Source organism: Ammospiza caudacuta, chromosome 5, assembly GCF_027887145.1.
Source record: "Ammospiza caudacuta isolate bAmmCau1 chromosome 5, bAmmCau1.pri, whole genome shotgun sequence".
Classification (NCBI taxonomy): Eukaryota; Metazoa; Chordata; class Aves; order Passeriformes; family Passerellidae; genus Ammospiza; species Ammospiza caudacuta.
The window spans coordinates 26,723,748-26,746,358 of NC_080597.1; the positions used below are offsets into that span (position 1 = coordinate 26,723,748).

Consider the following 22,611-nt stretch of genomic DNA (forward strand, 5'->3'; position numbering starts at 1 on the left):
TTGCAGGCTCAGCTTGGGCAGGGCAGTTGCTTAGGCCAGGAGCACATCCCAGAATGTGCCAACCACCTGGGCAGAGTCACAGGATGGTTTGGGTTGGAAGGGACCTTAGATCATTTCCAACACCCCTGCCACAGAGACACCTTCCACAAAACAATTGCTCAAAGCCCCATCCAACCTGGCCTGGAAGACTTACAAGGATGGACATCCACAACTCGGCAACCCGTCCCAGTGCCTCACCGCCCTCACAGTGAAGAATTTCTTCCTAACTCCTACCGGGAGTATCGGAAGTCCTTCCTACTCACACCGGGCTATGGAACACTAAAAGCCCATCGCCACAGGCTCTCCGGGCTTTGGGCATCGCTCAGGCTCGCGGGTGTCCTGCCCGAGCTCGGAGTGCTTGCAGAAAGCGGCGGCGGCTCTCGGCGGGAGCCCCTCGGTTCCTGCGCCCGGGGCTAAGGGCCAGCGGGACCAGGGAGCGGTCGGCTTGCACACGGCTCTACCCCGGCACCGCAGCCGCCCCGCGCCTCCCTCAGCCCGTGGCACGGCGGGGCCGCTCCGGGCGGCGGCCGGTGGCGTCACAGCGGGGCCCGGCGGGGCCCGCCCCGGCCGGCGCGCGGTCACGTGAGCGGCGGCGGCGGCAGCGTCAGCTGATCGCGGCGCGGCAGCGGCGGCGGCGATGGACTTTCTGCTGGGGAACCCCTTCAGCTCCCCCGTGGGGCAGCGCATCGGTGAGAGCCGCATCCGCGCCCCCCGACCCTCCCCGAGCCCCCGCTCGCCCGTCCGGCCCCGCGCCCCCGGGGGCGTCCGCCGGACCCTTCCTCGGGGAAACGCCGGCCCCCGCCTCCGCGGCGGGACCAGCAGCGCGCTGGCCAATCAGAAGAGAGTTATGCTCTGACTGACGGGTGCTGCGGACCAATAGCGAGCGCGCAGCCCGAGGCGGCTCCGCCGGGGGCCCCGCCAGCCAATCCGGGTGCGAGGGGGTCTCGGGGTGGCGAGGTGAAGTTTGCTCACTTAAAGGGGCCGCAGGCCGGTGGTCCGCGCCACGCCCCCCTGCATCGCCGAGCCCCGTGATTGGCTTGGGGCCATTCCCGCCCGCACCTCTTCGGGGGCTTCGGGAAGCTGCTGATTGGCTGGGCTCCAGCCTGGGCAGCCTATCGCGGCCGGGCGCGAAGGGGGCGCGTGAGCCGCGGCGGCACGAGGGGCGGCCGCGAGACCCCGGGGTGTGGGACGGGGTCCGTGAGGGCTGCGGGGACAGCGGGGCTGTGAGACGGGGTCACTGAGGGCTTTGGGGACAGCGGGACTGTGGGACGGGGTCAGTGAGGGCTGCAGGGACAGTGGGGCTGCGGGGACAGTGGGGCTGTGGGACAGGGTCAGTGAGGGCTGCGGGGACAACGGGGCTGTGGGGACAGTGGGGCTGTGGGATGGGGTCAGTGATGGCTGTGGGGACAGCAGGGCTGTGGGATAGGGCCAGCCAGGCCTGCAGGGACAGCAGTGCTGTGGGGAGAGCGGGGCTGTGGGATGGGCATGGCCCATGGGCACATGGTGGGTGTCCTGCAGTCCCTGTGCTCAGGGCAGATGGGGAACATGGGAGAAGGATGTGGCCTGAGAAAGTGGAGCAGAGATGCCACAGTTAGAGAGAAGAAGACCATCAACAGCTGCACTGGTGTCAGAGCAGGGATGCAGTTCTTAAAATGCTTAGGATGAAGACTCTCTGTTCCTGTGTTGTATTGCCTAAGAGCCTTGAAGTTGTGCTTGAAGGCTGATGCCTATTTAAACTCCATTTGTGACTTTATGCACTTGCTCATTCTTGCTGTTCACTGCTTGTCAGACCTTTGCTGTTTGCTGTGAACATCCGGTCCCACATTCATTGGTGTCCTTGCATGGGTGAATAGGAGGCTGTGCCTGGGGTGGGAACAGAGCAAGCAGCTGCTTTAATTAATGCTTTTATTATAATGATTTTAGAGGCTACCCTACAACTGTCCCAAAGTGTGTCCGGGGCATTGTGATGTGCCACTCTGGTGTTGGGACAGATAGGTGAGATCTATTACAGCCAGGTGGTGGAAGGATCATCAGGGAAGACTTTGTGTTATCAAAATCCTCCAGATGATCTTCAACATACCCCCAGAACATCACATGTTTAATCCCATGTTCTAGGAGAAGCCGTCTCCTGCCCTTTCCTGAATGAATGCTCTTTGTTCCCTCAGTGAGTGTATCAGATATGTCCTTGTGTTTGGGTAGAGGCAATCTGAAAGTTGCCTCACAGATCTTCTGGTCGGTCTAGTAACCAGATTGTAAGTGGGTTATACCTCTAGGCTTTGTTTCAATTAAATAAGGGATTCTCAAGCAACAAACCAACAGCAAAGAGGAAAAAAGAAAAGATATTTCAAAAGTGTCTGAGAGGATGTAAGAAGCAGAGGTGTGATTCTAGGGAGTTCTTACTGAGTGGGGGTTTACTGGGGTTATGGAAGTCGAAAGAAGTGGAGGAATTACAGCATATGAGAAAGGAGCTCTCTGGAGGACTTGAAAGGGGTGGTGATTGAAAATATGAATATGAACATTGCCTATCAACATCCTGGGGATGTGGATTAATGCTATCTCCCCTGCTTAATTTGGGACGCAAACATGACTTCCCCAAACTCGTTTGGTAGGTCTGTGTCAGCTGCGTGTCCAGCCCCTGAGCCTGAGCACCAAACCTGCACAGTGCTGCTGCCCTGGGCTGTCTGCAGAAAGATAATGCTGCGTCCTTGCAAATTATTTGGGCAAAGTCACGTACGCTTGATAGAGCTTATAAAGTCTAAAATAGCTTTAGATGAAGGCTAAGGGGAAAAAAAAAGTCCTCTGTGGCCACTGCAGCAATGTTCTCAAATTCCTTCATTAATGTTAATCTAGTAAGACCCATTTATTTTGCTGACTAGGAAAGCAATGCTCAGATAATCTCAGTGATCTGTCACAGAATGAGTCAGTTGCAGAGGAGTAGGTTTTCTAGTTTCTTACTCACAGTTCTGAGATTTAGTCACAAAAGTTGCCTCTCCTGTTTTTGCACTGTGATGTCTCTTCCCAGGAGGAATACAGACTCACTTGTTTGGGGTTTTTTGTATTTGCTTCTGTTGTGTGGTGGGCTTTTTTAAACACCAGTGGGAAAATTTCCAAAGAGTGATAAAGCATCATAGTTCAGATTCCCCTCTGGAAAGGGAAATCCACTATGCCTCCATCTAGGAGCTAAGAGAAGCTTTTTTCCATTTTCAAAATGGAAAAAATCTAATTCCAAGGAAGTGAATTGTCTCTAAGTGAGAGAATGGAGAAGAAACCACCAAGTGAGCTCTCTCCTCACCCTGGAAGTCTAAAATAACTAGTAATTATAGCAATACCAAAAGGGACACAGCCAGGTTATTTCAGTGAGTGAGGGCAGGCAAGGGATAGAAGTAACGGTGTAGCACAGAGATGACACAGATGTTTTTTATGGATGGGGGTTATTTTAAGCATGAGGACCAGGAAAAGTTGAGGCTGTAAAGAGGGAGCAAGTAAGGCTCCTGGGTGAGGAAGAGAGGCAGATGCAAAACAGTGTACCAGAAAAATCACCACAGCCTTTTGGATCCCACCTTGCAGGTGTTGCTGCACCCCTCTGTGGGCTCTGTGGGTCCCTGCAAGGTTGTGCTTCTCAAAAAGGCATTGCCTTGTCTTCTGTGCCTCCTCTGTCTGGAGGAAAAGGGGCAAACACAGCAGTTGAAGAGTCACTTGATCCCTGAGAATTTGAGCTGATTCACAGGACAGGAGCAGGAGTTCAGAGACACACATACCCACAGCACAGTGTCAGCGCAGTCTGTGTCCATCACCATCCTTGAATTAGGTTTGGAGCTGTATCTCTGGTGTCTCTGGAATGCACGCTGTGCTCTCAGGCTTTGGGGGAAGGATACAGCTAAATGGTGAAGTCCTGACAGAGCTGGTGCTGAAGTTCCCTCAAGGGAAGTAAAAGCATGAGGCTTGTACAGGATGCTGATTTGGGCCTGTGAGTTTGTGAACTGAAATGAAGTTGGAAGAAGGAACATCATGCATTGCTTTCTGCTGAGCCTAAGCTGTCTCATGCCATGAACTGCTGGTGTCCTCAAACACCTGTTGAAATGGGTGAGAAGGTGTTTGATGCTTTGCTGAGGAACTTAGAGCCAGCAAGAACACTGCAGGGAGCACTGTTTGAAGGCTTCACTTGGAGGAGGGGCAGAGCATATCACAGGCAAAGGATTTCTGAGCAGCATCTGGCTGGTTATGGGTGCTTCAGGTGTGGGGTGGGGAGCAAAGGGGACAGGAGCCTGCACAATACCTTCTGTCCCTGGCTCCTGTACTTCCCCACACTTCTGCAGTGCCAGTGTGCTGCTGCAGGGACAGCTGAGTAGAATCCCCAGCTGCACAGTGTGCTCTCCCCTGCCACCAGGGCACACACAACAACCTTGAAAAGAAGCAAACTTGTGAAATGTACTCATAGCACAAAGCAGTGTACAGATCCTTTGCGCCAGTTATGCCAAGTGTTTGGAGTTCTTTGTTATCTGCTGGTTCTAAATAACTTTTATCAACTAGCTGCAGTCAGCAGGAGCACATCCAGTGCCATGCAGGAAAAGAGTCCATGCTCTGGTTCAACCCCTACCACAGTCCTGTGCGGTTCTGGGTCCATCTGAGCAATTTGTGAGGCAGCAGACTGGAATCAGACAAACCCCAATGCTGTCACACCCGGGGAGCCGGACTGGCTGCCAGAACAATGTGGCTTTGGAGCAGCCCCATGAAGGGCCTCCTGTACATTCAGCAGCCAATGCTTTGGGGCTTGGAGGGGGAATGGCATTCACAGGCTCACAATAACCTCTGCCAGGGGAATTCTCTGCTGCAGGTCAGGCTCAGCTGGTAACACACACAAGTAGATGCTGCCTGATGACCACCAGGCAGAGTGCTGGGTGTGTGGCAGTGCCCTGCCTCCTGTGCTCGCTCTTTTTAGGGACTTGTTGCTGTCCCCAGCCATCCCAGGTTCAGATTTCGTGCGGAGCAGACAGCTCATGTGCTAATTACAGCTCATGAAATGGGGCCAGCCACCCTGATCCTTCATGTGACTAATTAAACTTTGTTTCCTTCCCTTCTGCAGGCTTTACAGAAGGGCAAAGTTCAGGATTTTGGATATGAACTCCATATCTTACTAGGCTTGGACAGCCCCTTACAGCTTGGAAGAGAGCAAGGAGGATTAGAAGGGCATTAGCTCCAGTTTTCCCAATGCCAGCTAGGCCAGGCCTTAATTTGTACTGGGTAAATTCAAGCCTTTTGTCCTTGGAATTGCCTCAGGGTCACATTCCTGTTTTCCATATGCTCTAATACTGTTCTTCCAGCTTTGCATTTTGTGACCCTGTGTTGTGTTTATGGCAGGTTTCCTGCAACTCTCCCTTGATGAGTGTATGAACCGGGGTGATGGCAGCAGGATGGCCATGATATTGTGGGGTAACAGGGGCAGGGTGTGTCACTTCTGAGGAAGCCCAGTTTTCCCCTAAATGGCCAGGCAGGTGAAGGAACACACATGGTTTATTTACATTCCTTTCTGAAAAGTAAACCTGCTGCTTGACCTTGGCAGGATTGGTGCATTTGGAGGGAAAGGGTGGTGGGGAGCAGGTTACAGTGTGCCACCAAACATTGGGAAGTGAGGAAAGGGAGTTTGCAGATTAAATTCATGTTTGTGTACAATATGAAGGAAGGTTGGGGAGATTTGAACAGCAAGGATTGATGGTTAAATGCAGGTTTTATTTTGTCCTTTGTTTTTTCTGTAGCTCAGAGCTTCCAAGCAGGCTCAGCCCTGTTCCCAAGTTGTGGATTTTTCCTTCCATGTTCAATGAGAAGAGTGGATGTAGACTTCACTTTTGGCAGAGCAACCCCTGTGTAGTGGATTTCTGTGATTCATTGCCAGTGCAGCAAACAGTGCAGGGAAACTTGTGACTTGTTCAAACCATGATGTGTCATGAGCAGGGGATCCTGGAGGAGAGTGCAAGTGAGGGGGGCTTTGTGACCACATGATCCAAACCCATCAGACTGACCTGAGCTAGAACCAGCCTACCAGCACAGCTGCTGTCCCAGGGCAGGAGGAACCCTGGAGCTCTGTACTGTGTCCTGATCCCAAAGGAACACCAGTGGAAAATATTTTCCTTCATGTGTTACCACAGTTTCCCCCATTGGCTGGTACATGCCCTGGTGCACCAGACATGCCTATTGCCCTGGATGTATTCTCCACCAGATCACCCAGTGCAATCCTTCCTCCTGTGCCTCACTGAGGAAGCTTGGATCTGCCAGAGATAAGGATCCCTATGTAAAGTTAATACTCAAAGTGACAAAAGTTTACCTGAGTCAAGGAACCTTAAGTTTATTCCAGTAATAGCCAGACCTTTGGAAAGGTGGAAGAGCATCAAGAACAGTCTGCCACTCTCCTTCCCTGTCTGCCCTCTTCTATCTGGCTGTGGCCACAATGTCATCACCATAATCACTGTGTAATCAATGCATTCTGTAGCAAACAGAAAAGGTGGTGGCTGGATTGTGATAAGATGCAGATAGCTTCACAGTGTGGTGTGCAATCTGTGGGAGGGACACGTGTATAAGAGGCTGCATTGCACAGTGCTGTGAATAGCTCTGTGCCTGACCCTAAACAGGACATGATGGATGTGCTTACCCAGGCAAGAGTTAAAAATTCTTCTTCCTGTGTTAGGGCCTTATCTCATTACTGTGTGAATGGGCATTTAATTTCACTCCTACACAGGGATCATTAGCTGCTGGGTCAAAAGCAGAAAAAGGCAGCTCTGCAGAGGAAGGACCTCTCTAAAGGGGTAGAGGACCCGCAGCAGTGAGGGAGAGCCGCAGATTTTGCAGGGACAGCAGTTTTGAAAATGCAGGCATTTCTGTAAGTACCTCGCTAGGACCGAGCTCTCCTGAAGAGCACCTGGTAAGTGCTGAACAGGTCTGGCCAGTTTTAATTCTCTTGCCCCAGTGCTAAGTCAAGAGTTTTGTAGGATGAGAGAGCTGGAAAGGATGGTTCTTGTCATCTGCTTGCCATTAGCTGTGTCTGTGTTTCCCTGTGGTCTTGGGAGTGCCTGGGTCCTTCTGGCCCCACTGGCCATTCTCTACTGGTGGTGTTCCTGAAGGCATCAGTCAAAGGCATGGCTAGGACTGAGACATGGATGATTACAGGGTGAGGCATTGGTGCTCCCAGTAATAGCTGCTCATTTCCCAAATCTCTGCCTTGAATAAATAACATCAAGGCTGACTGAGGAATTCCTAATTAAAGGGGACACAATCAAAGGTGGAACAATATTACTTTGACTTCAGCCTGCAGTTTGCTTCTGCCCACACTCCCTAGAGGCCAGAAGTTCAGGGGAAAGGTGTAAATATTAAACAAGAGAAACCCTGCTTTGGTTTTCTACGTTTGCTTGTTTGTTTTTATAGAGCTGGTGTACAAAAAAAAGGGGGACTGATTCTTTTGTCTCCTTATGTGTAAACCAAGAATTTGAGCTATTGGCATTAGATCTGTATCAGGGTAAGTGAGCTGAACTCAACAGTTTCTGGCCTTGCAGGAGCAAAGCAAATAAGCCCCCTTTTCCTTAGCTGTGGAGCTGAAGTTATGCTGAGCACTTTCCCTTCATGCACAGGATACCAGAGGTCACACAGAGTCTGTTTGTAGTGTCAGTAGCATTGGTGGGCAAAGCTGGGCACCCACCATCCCAGCAGTGTGCTCTGCCATGGTGACACCTAGTGGGGAGCACTTGGTGACCCACAATTTGCATATGAATTTGCCTCCTTATATTTTGTAGTGGCAGCGAGGGAGAAGCAGGCTGGGGTCTGGGGCCTTGTGAGAGCTTAAGAGTGCCAGGGCTGCTCTTCACCTTCGTTTCTGTTTTCCAGAGAGAGCCACCGATGGGTCCCTGCGGAGTGAGGACTGGGCTCTCAACATGGAGATCTGTGACATCATTAACGAGACTGAAGAAGGGTAAGGGAGCTGGCAAGGGCCCATATGCAGTGGCAAGTCCCTGAATTCCCTGGAACACCACATCCCTAGGCTGCAGTAGTAGCATGCACTGCTGGAGGTAATAAGCTAGGCTTCCCAGCAATCCCTGAGACAGTACTCTGCTAGGAGACCTAGAGACGTAGAAAAGCTGTCAGAGCATTTATTAGATGCTTTTCTATAATCTTGGTGAGTGCTAGGAGCCATTCAAACAGGCCTTCAGGGTTCCCAGACAACCCTCAGTTCAAGCCAGGCTGCCTCCCATCTCCAGAAGGCATATTTGCATTTCTTCCACTTTGATTTATTCCCCCTTCATACCCTTCTCTTTGTCTCCTCTGGGAATGTAAAAATCTAAAGGCTGGTGACTGAGAGAAGAAGGGGAAATCTCAGGCTGCTATTCAGTCCTCTTACTGTGCCAGTCTTTCTTGGGTTTCTTCTCAGGTATTTTCATGTACAGTCACTCAAAACCACACAAAGTGAGTGGGGGAGCTCTTGTCTCCCTCTCCCTACAGGGAGGTGTTCATCAATCTGCCAGACTTGTTAACTCAGGAGCTGGGGATTTGCCACTGAATTCAAGGGAGAGTGCTCCTTCTCACAGTGGAGATGTCAGGAGCAGCATGTAAAAAAGAAGGTGCTACATGGAATAAAACGTGTAGGTTTCACTCCTGCTGTCTTACCCCACAGTGATGTTGACAGAGGATTAGCAAGCCCAGTTTTCAGCTTCACATGTATGGAAACAAAGTCAAACACCTCTACTTACAGATCTGTCACCACTCCTTTTCCACTATCTCCACGGTGCAAATGCATCTGTCTCTGTCCACAGTTCTCAGGCCTGAGCTGTGGCTGCTTTCAGGTCTTTCAGATACACAGCTGGACAGGCTCTCCCATTGTCCTGCTAAGGCCCATCCTCCAACACTAGGCTGCCCCACAGGCCAATACACTTCTGCCTCCTCACTGAGTCAGTGTCTCCACCCCACTTTTCTCCTCCAGCACCGCTGCTCTTCCAACTCAGCTTCTCTTCCTGTGCTCTGAATCTGGTTCATTTGTGCCCTCTTAAGACCACAGTGGACTGAGACCATGGTGTTTCTCCCCTCTGAAAATGGTTAATGAGGCCCTGCTATACTGTTGCTCTCTTACCCACCTGCCCCATACAAGCAAGATTTTGCCAGTGTGTCTCCTGCAGCCTCCTTCTCTCCAGGGAAATGTTAAATAGCTCCTCTTTGAGTAACGCAGGAATTGCTGCAGATTGGTCTCTCCTTCCTGTTTGTAAGCCGTGCCAAGCTTTTCTGTGATCTCCTCCTCTTCAGTCTCTCTGCCATGGGATTTTGCTCTACCCCACAGGAGTGTGTTTCTAGCATTGTTTTTACTCTGTTCTCTCTTGTGTGCTGAACACCTTGCCCTGTTGCAGACATCAGCACAGAGGCCTCTAATTTCAGTAATAGCACTCAGGGACAGGGCTTAATGGTGGATTTTGCAGTGTTAGGTTTATGGTTGGACTTGATGACCCTAAAAGGTCTTTTCCAACCTAAGTGATTCTATGATCAACCAACCTCGCTCCTCTTGCAGAGCCACAAGCAAAAGCTGCTTTACCAATCACTGCTTCAAGCCATGCTGAAAACATGGTGAAGAGGGACACCCACTGAGTATAAGGCATCCAGAACCTATGGCTGTTTTGCTTTGCCTCAACCTTTTGATGATCTTTCTTCATCTCATTTCTCCTTCAGGCCCAAAGATGCATTCCGAGCCATTAAGAAGAGAATTGTAGGGAATAAGAACTTCCATGAAGTTATGCTGGCTTTGACGGTGAGCAGTGCTCTGTGATACCCTGCTGTAAAGCTGAGTGCTGAACACAGGTTTTAGCATACATGCTGAACAGACTCATGTACCTAAAGCCAGTAAGGCAAACACATGAGGACAGAGAAGGCTACAGCTAATGCTTCATTGCCTTTGAAGGTCCTGGAGACCTGCGTCAAGAACTGTGGCCATCGTTTCCATGTCCTTGTGTCCAGCCAAGACTTTGTAGAAGGTGTCCTGGTGAGAACAATCCTGCCAAAGAACAATCCACCTGCTATAGTGCATGACAAGGTGCTGACCCTCATCCAGGTGAGCCAAGAAGTGTGAGCATCTGCACCATGCAGACAGTATGTGTCTTTAGGTGCTTGTACAGAAGGCTGTTGTATGTGCTGATGGGCTGTACTGTCTCTTCTTCCCCAGTCCTGGGCGGACGCCTTCCGCAGCTCTCCAGACTTGACTGGTGTCGTTGCTGTCTATGAAGACCTGAGACGGAAGGGTTTGGAGTTCCCCATGACTGATCTGGACATGCTGTCACCTATCCACACACCACAGAGGGTATGGGAGCATTGCTGAAGAGAAGAATGTCGGGCAGCTGCCATTCTGGAGCGATGAGGGGATTTTAGGAGCTCTGTCTTGAATTTAGAGGGTGTTTGGGTGGTGAGATGTGAGAAGCTCCAGGACAGCCAAGAGCTGTTGGGACCAGTTGGGGAGCTGCCATCAATATTTCTCCTCTAGTTGCACTGTCCTGCCAAGTATGTGTGTCTAACATTTCCTTCTCTCTGTCACTTTCCCCACCTTTGTAGACTGTGTATAGCTCCAACTCTCAATCTGGACAGACCTCACCTGCAGTCAACTCCCCTCAGCAGATGGAGTCCATCCTCCACCCTGTCACCCTGCCCCCCGGGAGAGGCACATCCAGCGACGCGCCCATCACACCCACACCCGAGCAGGTGAGTTGGACACAGGTCCCAGGATGTTGCTGACCCTTCCTGTGTTTGAAGCTATTTCACAGACGCTGCTCTGGGACTGCAGTACTGGTCCTGCCCCAGCCTCTGTCTTCAAGGAGCTGTTCCTCTAAGGCACAGTCCTTTGAGAGCTCCCCAGAGCTCCATTGTGGTCACAGTGATGAACTGGGATACTGCAACCAACATTTGCCTAAGACAGGGCTACTTGCAGGTAGAGGGAAGTGGAGTGCTGAGACATGATGCCTCCTTATCATCTTTGTTTATCTTGCCTCACTGCTTACTTTATATGAATCAACCCTATCTGGCTATGTGGTTTCCAAAGGCTTGGGCTTCCTCACTTGTTTCCCCATCCTCTTTTCTCCTTCCTCACCCTGACTTCATACAACACCATGTTCAGCACCAAACCCCTAGCTGTCAGTACTTTGCATTTCCCTTGCAGAACAGAGGGTAGAAACTGTTCTAAAGAGGCTCATCAGCAGCTTGTAAACCAGAGGACTAAAGCTTCAACTGCACACTTAGCTGAGGCTCTCCTGTTGAATAGGAATTAATTGTTTTCCCCTGTCTTACACCACTTTGGAAGTTAAACCATTTAAATGGCTACCACATGGGAGCTGTTAGCTGAGGAGAGATTTGAATCATACCAGCAGCCTGTGCTGGCTATTAAAAATCAAGGCTAGACTGGTGGCCGAGATCCCAGGTGAGGGCCTGGCATCTGCTACCAGCAAATGAATTTGATGGTAAGTCATGGAGGGGTTTCCTGCTGGGAGCTCCTGAGAGCTAAAATGAGTGGTGACAAATGAACTCCCTGGTGGCTGTGAACAGGCAGTGCCATTCCCTGCCTTCAGGGCTACCTCAGCCATGTCCCCAGCCTCCCCTGGCAGAGCTGTCACTCCACTTTGCCTTTGCAGATCGGGAAGCTGCGCAGTGAGCTGGAAGTGGTGAATGGGAACACAAAGGTGATGTCGGAGATGTTAACAGAGCTGGTGCCATCCCAGGCCGAGCCCTCTGACTTGGAGCTGCTGCAAGTAAGAAACCCTGGGCAGGGTGGAGGGCTGGCACCTGCAGCACAGTTTAGCAGTGACTTGATGGACTGAGGCCCAATGCATGCCAGGTGTGGGGAACAACTGGACAGTTTACTGTGGGGCTTATCAGGAAGTGAAGGGATAAAGAAGACACAAGGACAGTAGAGTTTCAATGGTGGATGAAAATTGCATTGCCAAGGCTGGAATTATTTCACAAGGGAGTTTGTAGTCCCCAAGGGCCTTTCTTTCTGGGTGATGTGTAATACAAAAAGCATACAATTATTCCATGTAAAGCTTAGACTCAATTTACCTCTCACACCAAATATTTGTTGCCCATCAGCAGTTCCTGATAGATCCCAGTAGCCTCTGGAATCTGTGTTCCAGTCAGAATTCCAAATTTGTGAGTGCTTAGCTGTAGCGTGACCTTTGTGGGTGGTGACTTGCCCTGCTTTGAACAGGAGCTGAATCGGACATGCAGAGCCATGCAGCAGCGAGTCCTGGAGCTGATTCCCCGTGTCCTCCATGAGCAACTCACTGAGGAGCTGCTCCTCATCAATGACAACCTCAATAACGTGTTTCTGCGCCATGAAAGGTACCTCTCTCCTCCCCTCTCTTCCCTGCTCTCCCGCAAGACTTTACTGCCCTTGAAGGCTGCCTATCCCACCCTTTTGATCTGCCCAAGAGTGTAGTACTTGAGATGTATCAGTCTGTATCGTCCATCTTTGAGAACAAAGCCAAATGTCCTCAATTTTTGCTGACTGAGTCCTGCCCTTTCAAAGCTGCTGTGTAAGTTCTCGATGGGGTATAAAGATGTCCTTGTGGCATAACCCAAAAGAAGGAAGCAACTGCATGGAAAGAGATGGTTTTCTAGCTCTGAGACAGGTGGAGACAGAAAGAAATTGCCCAGATGGGATCAGCACTGCTTTTTTTTTCTTCCATTTCAACAAACACATCTTTGCTAGTTCATCCCCAGATGAACTGTAAAGGAGAGCTGTTAGTTACAAGTAACTGTGGAAGATCCTAAGAAGCTTTCTCACACCACCTCTCAGGAGACGTCAATTCTATGGGTCTTGCTATGGTATCTTGAGGGGAAATTGGGCACTGAGCCATAGTTCCCCTTTCCTAGTGGGTAGGAAAGGGCAGACTGTGCCAAGTCTTACAAAAAATCTCTTGGGCTGTGGGTGAATGAGCCCACACTACTGAAATGCATGCTGTCACCTTTCCTGCAGGTTCGAGCGACTTCGGACAGGACAGCCTGTTAAGGTAACTCAGAGCAACTGTCCCTCTCTGCAGCTTGGTTTGCATCCTGCAGGTCCAGCAGTGCCCTACTGACTTGCAGGGAGGTTCAGTCTGCCCCATTTAGAAATGGTGGGCTTTGCTTTCCCAGCCAAGCTGCACCAAAGCACCTGGTACATGGGACACTTCATTTCCCACTGCAAACCTCTCCTGCCCTGCCCAAAGAGCAAGAGCGGAGCAGTAGCAGTTATAGTTATTGAATAATGAGATTCCAATTCCCATATGAGCCTACTCTGAGCACTACCCTGTCCTCTGAACCAGCATTCACCCTACTTACTGACATCCAGCAGAGCTGGGAGGCTGGCTACCCAGGCATATGCTGCCCTGGGACATTATTCCTAGCCAGTTGTCTGATCACTGTCCCTCTTCTCCCTCTTCACAGCTGATATGTTTCAATGGGTGCAGAAGGGCTTTCCTCTCCAATATCAATGAGCTAGGATTGTAGAGTCAGGGTATCCAAGCTTCAGAAACTCTCCACCATCTTCTTTTTTCTTCTTCCAAAGGCACCAAATGAGGCAGAGAACAGCTTGATTGACCTGGGACCCAATACTCCTTCAGCACTGAAACAGCCTGAAGTCACCAGCAACCTTTCCTCTCAGCTGGCTGGAATGAGTGTGTTGCTATGCGGTTTTCCCCTCAGTCTTTATCCTGTGCTGCTTTGAAAATCCTTTCCTGCCCTTGAATCATCTCCCAAAATTATTTAGTCAGATTCCTAGTGTAACCTAGAGAAATGCCATGTGTTTTCAACTAACAAACTCATGGAGAAACTTGTATATGCCCCAAGGCGCTCAAGCATTTGTCTTGGCATCCTCACCTCATGTAGTGCAGGAGGTGGCCATGACTTAAGAAGGATGTCACCATTAGTCTGGCTAAGGACCCGGCCTTTGGCAAGACTGGGGATAAAGTTGCTCCTTCTGCAATGCCTGGCAGCGTTGCCTACTTGCCTCTCTTGCTGTGTGGTGTCAGGTTCACCACTGAGGTCTGGGAGAAGCAGAGCAGCTGAAGCTATGCTGCAAAGGCAGCCATGAGCATATTGGGCCCAGGACCCAGGATTTGACAGGTTGTTTACTCAAAAAACCTGAGGGGTCCTGGGGGTTCTTCAAGACCTACCAACAGCCTACATAGCACTGCCTGGATGCAGTTGCAGAAAATTGGCACCAGACTGTTTTTACAGACAAGCCAGCTGAGATATTTTTCAAGTCAAGTGTTTTTCAGATGATGCCTGAGTCATGAAAATCCACTCATCTGTCTCAGAGGTGCTTGCCCAGAAGCACAGGTTATTTTCTTCCAGAGGTTATGGAGCAATTCCCTCCAGAGTTGTCTAAGATAGTCAGGAACATCTAGCCTCCAGCATCGGTAAATTGATGCTGCTGCTTCTGTCTGAAACTGAGCCAAAAATATCTACTGAGTGGGCAAAGAAATAGCTTCTGTTACTTCACCCACGACTGCACACATGCATAGACTGTGCTGCATCTAATAAGCAGGATGGAGGAGTGGGCCTAGAGTAGTTTAGCCCATTCTGATGACAGTTTTCCATCCAACACTCTCCAAGCCCACAGTCCTCCCTATACTGTTCTGCACTGCCTGCTCACCCTGCTCTGTCTCCCACAGACCTGGGCTCAAGCAGTGTGAGTGCAGGGCTGCACTCCCTAGACACTTCTGGCAAGCTGGAGGAAGACTTTGACATGTTTGCCCTGACCCGTGGCAGCTCACTGGCTGAGCAGCGCAAAGGGTGAGTAGGACAGCTTGCTCTGTCCTTTCTGCCTTCTTGCAAAGGACAAGGGCTCAGGGAAAATGGGGCTACACCCTGACCAGCAGCAGTTCCTGGGAGACAGCAGGATGAAACAGAAATGCTCTTCACACACACAGTGTTTGTAGCATGACCTCTGTGCTCCCAGTCCTTTTTCCTGCTTCCATCATCTCCCCTTCATGGCATCCTCTGGGTATGGGGAGAAGGAATTGGTCTCCCATATGTTCTGGGAGATTCAGTGTCTGGGAATGAAGGTGTGAAGTGGGACTGGCTCAGTTTTCTTGTTTGCCTCTGAAGTCATCTGTCCTGACTGGGGTGATGTTGAATTTGGAAATTGCTGAGTACTGATTCAGCCTAACAGAGTATTGTGGTGGAGTGCAGGAAGAGTGCAGTCAGTTGTGGCTTGCAAGAGGGCACTGTTCTGTGCCTCAGCTTCCCTGTTGGCAAGTGGGGACTGATGATTCTTCTTCCATGGTGGATTTGAGAGCTCCTGGTGTAAAGCACTAAGAGCTGGTGCTTTCCTCTCCATAGTGCTGGCTGAACTAAAGAGGCCTTCTCCACTGCAGAGTGGATTCCTGAATCCTTGTTCTGGAGGAGCTGGCAAGAGCTGTGCTGACCAGATCCCCTGGGTTTATAGACTGTGGCTGATCTCACGCTGCTTTGCCTGGCAGAGCCATTCACTGCTCTCCATAGAGTACCAAGCAGCAGAGCCCACAGGCCCATCACTGCCTCCAGCCCTCCAAGGCCTGTGCTCCTGCACTCCTGCAGCCACTGGAGTGCCTTGTTCTACAGCTGGCCAGTAGCAAGTTAAGGTCTCTTACACGTGGCAAGTTAAGGTCTCCTAATGATGTTTGCTTCCATTCCTCTGCCTCAGACTGCTTCTGGTAAATGTGGTGGGGAAACCCATGGCCCACACATGACTTCATGTGTTTTGTCCCTGGGTTTCCCCACCGCTTTTACTGTGGGTTGTGCTGCCTGAGGACAGAGGCAGTCCAGCACAAAAACAACACAGCACCCAGTCTGGGGCTGAAACCAGAGCCACTGGTATGTGCTCAGTGCTGGAGTTCTGGACAGAGGTGGAATTGTATCCTCTCTGCTGTAGCACAGTCCGAGGCTTATGATCTCTGCACCAAGTAACAAGACATCTTCTATTTATTCCTGCCTGCACTTGCCCTCCTGCCAGGTAACCTCTAGTGGCTCTGGCTTCACATTTCACTGAGATCCTCTGCTCTCAGTGTCTCCCTCCACTTGAACAGACCCATTGCTCTACAGCTCCCGAACAGGACGTGCTGGCAGAGCCTCTGGGGTTTGTTCTTGACCCCCCATGCTTCATGTGTGTCTCAGTGAGGGAGTGCTTAAGGCACTTCAAGCCTTTCCTGCCATTCTTCCTCATCAGTGGCATGATAGCAGCGCTGTACTTCATCCTGGATGCCATTGTCCACAGCGGCCCCTTCACCGATGAGCACTTCTTTGAGAAGTTTGAGCGGCGGTGGCCCAAGCCCCTGGCCCCCAACAAAAACAGCTCCACTTGATGGTCTGCTGGATCTGTGGGATGGGGCCTGGGAGCAGCTGGAGGGGAAACTTGTGGAGAGTTTCTGTGAAAGGCTTCATTTTCCTAGCATGGAGAGTTTTCCCCACTCAGCATGGATCAAACGGTGACGTGTGGCATTGTCATGTGCAGTAGCAGCCTAGAGGGGACACAGGATTGGGATGAGGGAAATTATGGGTGAGACACGTCTGTGTGTGGAAAGAGGTTTCTGTAATGGTGCGTTTGGAGACTTGGAAGCAACACTAAGCTCTTCTGATCATCCAGTCTCACTTATGGCCAGAATAGCCAGTGAACCTCTGCCACCACCACTTCTTACATGGTATTAGTTAGAGAGCTGGTTTTGAGCTGTTTGTGTCTGTGAAGATAGGTGAGTATGTAGGTGAGGGCCTGTTGCTCAAATCCTTTCTGAAATATCTGTAATATTCTGTTCAGTCTGTGTTAGTTTTTTCTCTTTATATTCCACCCCAAAGAAGGTGAGTGTTGTGGTTAATGCACCTAGCTCTGTAAGTCTGTGTCTTGATTTTCATACAAGTCCTTGTCATCCTTCTGTCACTGTGCCAGGGCTGTGCTGTTGTATCCCACAATGTTCCAGTGAGTAGATTGGTCTGTTTTGTGGTGGGCTACACCTATAACCAGGGCTCAGGGCTTTGCATACCTTTCTAGAAGCTCTTGGTAGCAGAATGACAAGGCATGAAAAGTTGTGCGGTCATGTAGGAGTTCCTGCTCTTCACTCTCAGGCATCTCATCAGCCTGTTGTCTCCCTCTCTGATTCCAGGGTAAAGTATGAAGACCCCCAAGCCACCAAAGGCCTTGCTGGTGCCCTGGATGCCCGGCAGCAGAACACGGGAGCGGTAAGTGGCCATAGCTTTTACTGCATCACCAGGAATGGGAGTAACCTCCTGGCTCACCAAGGAAGTAAGGGTGCTGTCTGTTGGGAAAAAGTCAAGTGATGATAACTCCCAGTCTCCACCAACCTGCATTTCCTAGCTGGGCTGCATACCTCATTCTTTAAAGCCCTGAGGTGAGGAACTGTGAAAAGTCTGGGGTTGCCTCAGGCAGTTGAAGGATGTCCCTCCCCAGGGAAACTTCCACCTGGAAATGCATATTTTATTCCTCTTCAGTAGATTTCTATGTCCAGTCACCTTCTCTCTGCAACCAGAGAATTAGTAAATTCTTTCCCCCACCTTAACCCCATTGCCTCCCCTCTCCCTCACATTGCAATGCAGACTCTCTGTCATCCAGGGGGAGTCTGGTGCCTCTAGTGATGGAGCCCAGCTGACAAAGTGGATGATGCGTCAAGGAATGGTGAGATCTGAGGTGGTGGAGGGCCAGCAGGGAGGGAGGAGGCTGGGGCTGCTGAAACAGAATCATCACTGGCACAGCACATGAGGATGCACAGCAGACATCAGCAGATACTGCTAACTGAAATGGAGCAACCCTGGGCTGGGCCAGTAGTGGAGACTAGGCTTGGGAAGGAAGCAGGCAGTGTGCCTGTCCTTTCTCAAGTAAACATATGCATAGGAAAAAATGCTAGGAGCTCTGTGGCCAAGAGAGCATGTGCCACTCTGAGCTAGAGGATGGCCTGTTTTGGGGTGGGTGTCTGAGGCAGAGGCAATAGCTGGTGGCATCACGAGGGTGGCTGCTACCATTCATTCTCCTTGCAGCCTCTCCTTAACAGAAGGTGCCTTGTTTGAAGGAAAACACATTCTGACTTTAACCCTGTTGAAGGCCTCCTCCTGTAACTAATGATTGAGCTTTCAGGCATTTGAATTTGGTCTTTTGGCAGCAGGAATTCCTGCAATTACATTCCCTCAGGCACGCAGAGGCTTTGACAGCTCCTGGGTCTGAAGCTTGTTAGCCTGTCTTCCTGTAATGGGCACAGCCCAGGCTGATGTCTGCTCTAGGAAGTTTCCCCACATGCTGTACAGTTGGCTTGAATGCACTTGTACCCCAAAGAGATCCTCTCTGGGCAGGCAAAGCCAGTTTGCTTTGAAACTTCCCTAATCTCACACATCCTTTTCCATTCCCATTCGTCCATCTGGCAGCTGTGATAACTATCTGTGCTTGTTCCCTGGTTTGAGGAAATCTGTCTTTGGTACGAAGGTGTTCTCTTTTTCTTGGTCTTGGTGTTTCCTAAGGGCAAGGGAGCTATATATATTAGAAAACTAATAAATAAGTTCCCACAAATACTCTCTCATTCTTCTGCTTGAGGAGCCTCTAGCAAGGACTGCTTCTTTTTCAGCTTTGTTCAGGACCTCGACTGGAGAAAAGGATCTGGGGTTTTGAATCAGACTTTGTTTCTTTCAAGGTTACCTCTGTCCACTAGGAATATGTCTCTTTGCTGTTTAAATTGACCAGGGCTATGAATTCTTCTGAGCTAGCCTCATCCCTACTGGAAGTAAAATTTAATTGTAGATGACTTCCTCTTTGATGGGTCCTTTTCAGTAGTTTGGTGTGATATCAAATCCTGCTGTGCTCCATGATCACACCAGGGAATCAGTTCTTGGCAGGTGTCTTTCCCCCTTTGTGTGCTGTCAGATCTGGCACCTCCAATATCTTCAGCATTGCAGACTTTGACATCGGACTGTCACTGGTTTGTAGAGGGAGAAGGTGTAGAGGAATGCATGTCTCTTGATCTCTGGCTGCCTACACAAGCAGACAGCTTCCACCTAGTGGGTCCTCACCAAAAAGCAAAGTCTGGTCCAGTCCTAAAATCCCAAAGCCAACCACCAAACCACAGATGCTTTTAATGGCATGTATCCTGGAAACTGCGTGTCTGGGCATGGATGGGACAGAGGAAGCAGGTAAGCAATGGCACTGATAGCTGGCACCAGCTGGATTTGGATGGGCCTGACCTGACTGAACAGTGGAGTGAGAGCCTGAGCTTCTGAGTTGGGCTTTCTTTTTGCATTGCAAATCCATTCCAGTGGATTTACTGGAACATCCTCTATTTTCTTGGCCTCACTGCCCTTTTTCTTTCTGTCCCAGGTACCAGTTCCTCAAGCCAATTTCATGGAAGACATAGAAAAGTGGCTCTCCACTGATGTGGTAAGTAAGGGGCTGCCTTCTTGGAGCCAGCAGTCCTGCTGGAGTTTCCTGTGGGGCTGGACTTCAGGCAGTGTATAACAGCACTGTCATCCCTGAATGTGTGGCACAGACTGCTGGGAGGGACCAGGGAAAGAAAAGCCAGGGACACAGGCTTTGGGATACCACAACAGCATCATCAGCCTTCTGGGAGCCACAGCTAATGAACTGAGGGCCCCTCTAACATGTCTGTACTGTGGAAGTGGGGGAAACACTGTCCTGTCTCTCTGTGAGCAAAGAATCACATCTGTGAAATGCCTTTACCTACCTTCCTTCTAACCGTGCCCTTCTCCTTCTCTGCTAGGGAGAATCAGAGGATCCAAAAGGTGTCACCAGTGAAGGTGAGATATGCCAGCCAGCCCTTGTCTTAATTGTTCCTGGCAGCACATTGGCTTTTCCACAAACCTCCCTCTTTGCTAATGCTCTGCTCTTCTCTTGCCCTCAGAGTTTGACAAATTTCTGGAAGAGCGAGCGAAGGTTGCAGACCGCCTCCCCACTTTGTCCAGCTCCTCAGCAGGGACATCCCTCTCCCCTCCTGCTGCCAGCCATCATCAGAAGCAAGCAAAGGAAGATGATGCTATGTTTGCCTTGTGAATGCTAAGGACTGGTGTGCTGTGGAGCAAGAGGCTGTGTGTGCTGTTTTGCTTGCTTCCAACCAGGGGCCAGCAGAGGAAGGACTCTGTCCCCTTCCTCCATTCTCTTCCTGTTTTACCTTTGAGTTGTTTTTATTTTTAAGCTGCTTTCAGACTTCAGATAATCTTTGTTGTGTTTAGGGATATCATACAGTAGACTTGTAAAGGGGGTTTCAAAGCTGCTAGAGAATGTGGGAGTTCAGTGGGCTTTTCTTTTTATGGTACAGAGTGGGCAAAGCAGAAGAAGCTCCGGAAGAAGCTTCCCCCATCCTACTCTCCAGTGAGGTAGTTAAGAGATCTTGCCCAAGAAACAGGAGAGGCTGCAGTCTGCTGCTGAAATCATTCCTGCCTGCCTCTTTCCTCACCCCTCCCCTAGAATGTATCTCCAGCCCTCTGCCTGCCAGTGTTAGACTGGAAAGCACGGGGATGTGAAGCATTACTGGTGGCCGAGGAGGAACACTAATAATGGTAGAGGGACCCTGTTGCTCTAACCTCTCTTGCACAAGTGCTTGTGGTATGCAACACCTTCCCACTCACAACCCCTTCTCTTCCTCTTCCTCACCTCCCTTTCCCCATCAGTTTATCCAGAATCCTGCCCACAGCCCAGATGTTTCCATTGCACAGCAGCCAGTCGTCCAAGCCCTTGGCAGCACACAGGACTGCATGCGGTACCCCAGGCTGAAGGGGCTCTCTCCCATGGGGCAGGATGTGCCTTCAGCAAACTATTTGCAGTTAATTTAATTCTCCATTATCCTACTTTTATCCCAGTGCGATCCTACCTCCCTCTCTCCCTTTCACTGATGCCTTCCACCACATTGTGCTTTGGTGTAGGGAGTCCCTCTGAGCCAGGCCAATGCTACCAACTCCCTTGGGATGGCTGTGTGTGCCAGGGTCACAGAGCTGCGTCCCCCTAAAGCAGGAGGCCCTTCCATCAGCACTGTTACACCAGTGGGAACGTGCTGTTGCTGCAGAAGCTTGTACAGCTAGTGAGCACAGAGGGGAAGTGAGACATCAGTCATCTCATGTCAGTAAAACAGCCCTGCAGCAGCCAGAAGTTCATCTGCACATGGGGAGAAATACCCTTCAGAGCAAACTGCACATACTGCCCCCTTGTAAATGAAAGGCAGGGAGGAGGGTGCCAAGCTCAGGGCTCCTGCTCATGGGATTTCTTGTTGAGCGTGGGAGAGTTGTCTTTTTTTACTGCACATTAAAGGAGCAAAGACTTGAGCCTCCCTTGAAGGCATGGTGTGTACTGTCAGTGCTGCTGTGGGGAGGGGAGGCTGCTGTGGGGAGAAGAGGGATGAAACCATGCAGCCACATTTGCTTTCCATGAAAAGGCAAGGGCACTGGTGCTGAGAGGAGAACAGCATGGGGGCTGAGAGTGCTCCCTGCTTTTTACTACAGTCTTGTGGAGAGGTGATTACAGGCTGTCTCAAAATAGCAAGAGGGTGAGCTACCTCCTCTCCTTTCCCTCTGTGTCTTGTGACCACATCTGAATACCCACCTTGCAGCCCATAAGTCACTTATAAAGACATGCAAGAAATATATTTGCTACTAAAGGGCCCTCTGGTATCCACAGGACATCCTCAGTTGTCCCTATACCATCTCTCCAGTGTCATCCTCAGATGTTCCTATACCACCTCTCCAGTGTCCAGCTGAGTGGGAGCTGTGGGAGGGATCCTTTAAAGGAAGCTGAGTGGATTTGAAAATGTCATCTGAAAAAAGGCAAAAGGGCTGAGCTTCGCCTGCTGGAGCACGTGCAGGAGAGGAAGCAAGAGCAGGGTCATGATGGAACACAGGCTGGTTCTGTAACTGTGGGGCCAGAAAGGCCTCCAGAAGAAGCAAGGCCCAGCCCTCTGGCCAGTTCCTGGCCTTGGGCTGGCTGCCTCAGCTGGGAAGGAAGGACTCCTGGTGCCCCATCAGCATTTGTGCACCATACCAGCCTGTTCCACTGGTGATGCTTTAACACTGGTTCGTGCCTCTCAGTGCCTCCAGCTCCCTCAGAGCACTCCCTGCAAATTCCCTGAAAGGAGAAACAAAGACATCCTGAGTGAATGAATATCCTGAGTATGGGGAGTCCCAACTCCTCCTTACTGCCTCAGGGAGGCCCTGAGCCCAGGTCAAGACAAAACCCCATCTTCACCCTCACCTTGTTTTTAATTTCCCAAGCAGCCAGCACAGGACCTGGCAAAGGCAAGAGGGAGCTGTCCCCAAGGAAGACTTGAGTGCAGCAGAAAGGGGTTGCTGCTATTTTTGTCAAGGGACAAACAGACGGAAAGCATTTTTGGTGTCTGCCAAGTAAGGTCAGTTAGAATTGATGGCCAACATGTGAAAATTCAGAGTGCTGCTTGTGGCTCCTGGGGTGAGCCTGTCCCCTCTCGACTGCGCAGCCAGCCATGGTCACAGTGCTTTCCACTGAGATTTACCCAACAGTGACAAGGTAGCTCTTTTTCAAGGATGAAGGCATGGAAAGATTCCAAATTAGTACTGTCATACTTGTTATAGATTATA

The 22,611-nt window shown here is 50.5% G+C and overlaps 1 protein-coding gene across 2 annotated transcripts; it reads left to right on the top strand.

Annotated features, from left to right (window-relative positions):
• The first annotated feature begins 626 nt into the window (after positions 1 to 626).
• TOM1 (target of myb1 membrane trafficking protein) lies at positions 627 to 21,327 on the top strand. Of its 2 annotated transcripts, XM_058804506.1 has the most exons (16): positions 627 to 728; positions 7,909 to 7,993; positions 9,733 to 9,811; positions 9,962 to 10,111; positions 10,223 to 10,357; positions 10,606 to 10,752; positions 11,676 to 11,792; positions 12,248 to 12,381; positions 13,019 to 13,052; positions 13,589 to 13,697; positions 14,697 to 14,817; positions 17,160 to 17,235; positions 17,627 to 17,689; positions 19,373 to 19,432; positions 19,773 to 19,809; positions 19,914 to 21,327. In XM_058804506.1, the coding sequence occupies exons 1-16, from the start codon at positions 677 to 679 to the stop codon at positions 20,060 to 20,062; spliced, it is 1,548 nt and encodes a 515-aa protein (XP_058660489.1). In that variant the 5' UTR covers positions 627 to 676; the 3' UTR covers positions 20,063 to 21,327. The 2 variants fall into 2 exon arrangements, with proteins under 2 accessions (XP_058660489.1, XP_058660490.1); XM_058804507.1 differs by lacking the exon at positions 17,627 to 17,689.
• The last annotated feature ends 1,284 nt before the right edge of the window (positions 21,328 to 22,611 follow it).

Excerpts from the sequence above, each read along its gene's own strand:
- TOM1 (XM_058804506.1), top strand. The coding sequence starts at position 677 with ATGGACTTTCTGCTGGGGAACCCCTTCAGCTCCCCCGTGGGGCAGCGC. Across the intron at positions 17,236-17,626 it reads GGCAGCAGAACACGGGAGCG|GGGGAGTCTGGTGCCTCTAG; the intron begins GTAAGTGGCCAT and ends TCTGTCATCCAG. Across the intron at positions 19,433-19,772 it reads AGTGGCTCTCCACTGATGTG|GGAGAATCAGAGGATCCAAA; the intron begins GTAAGTAAGGGG and ends CTTCTCTGCTAG.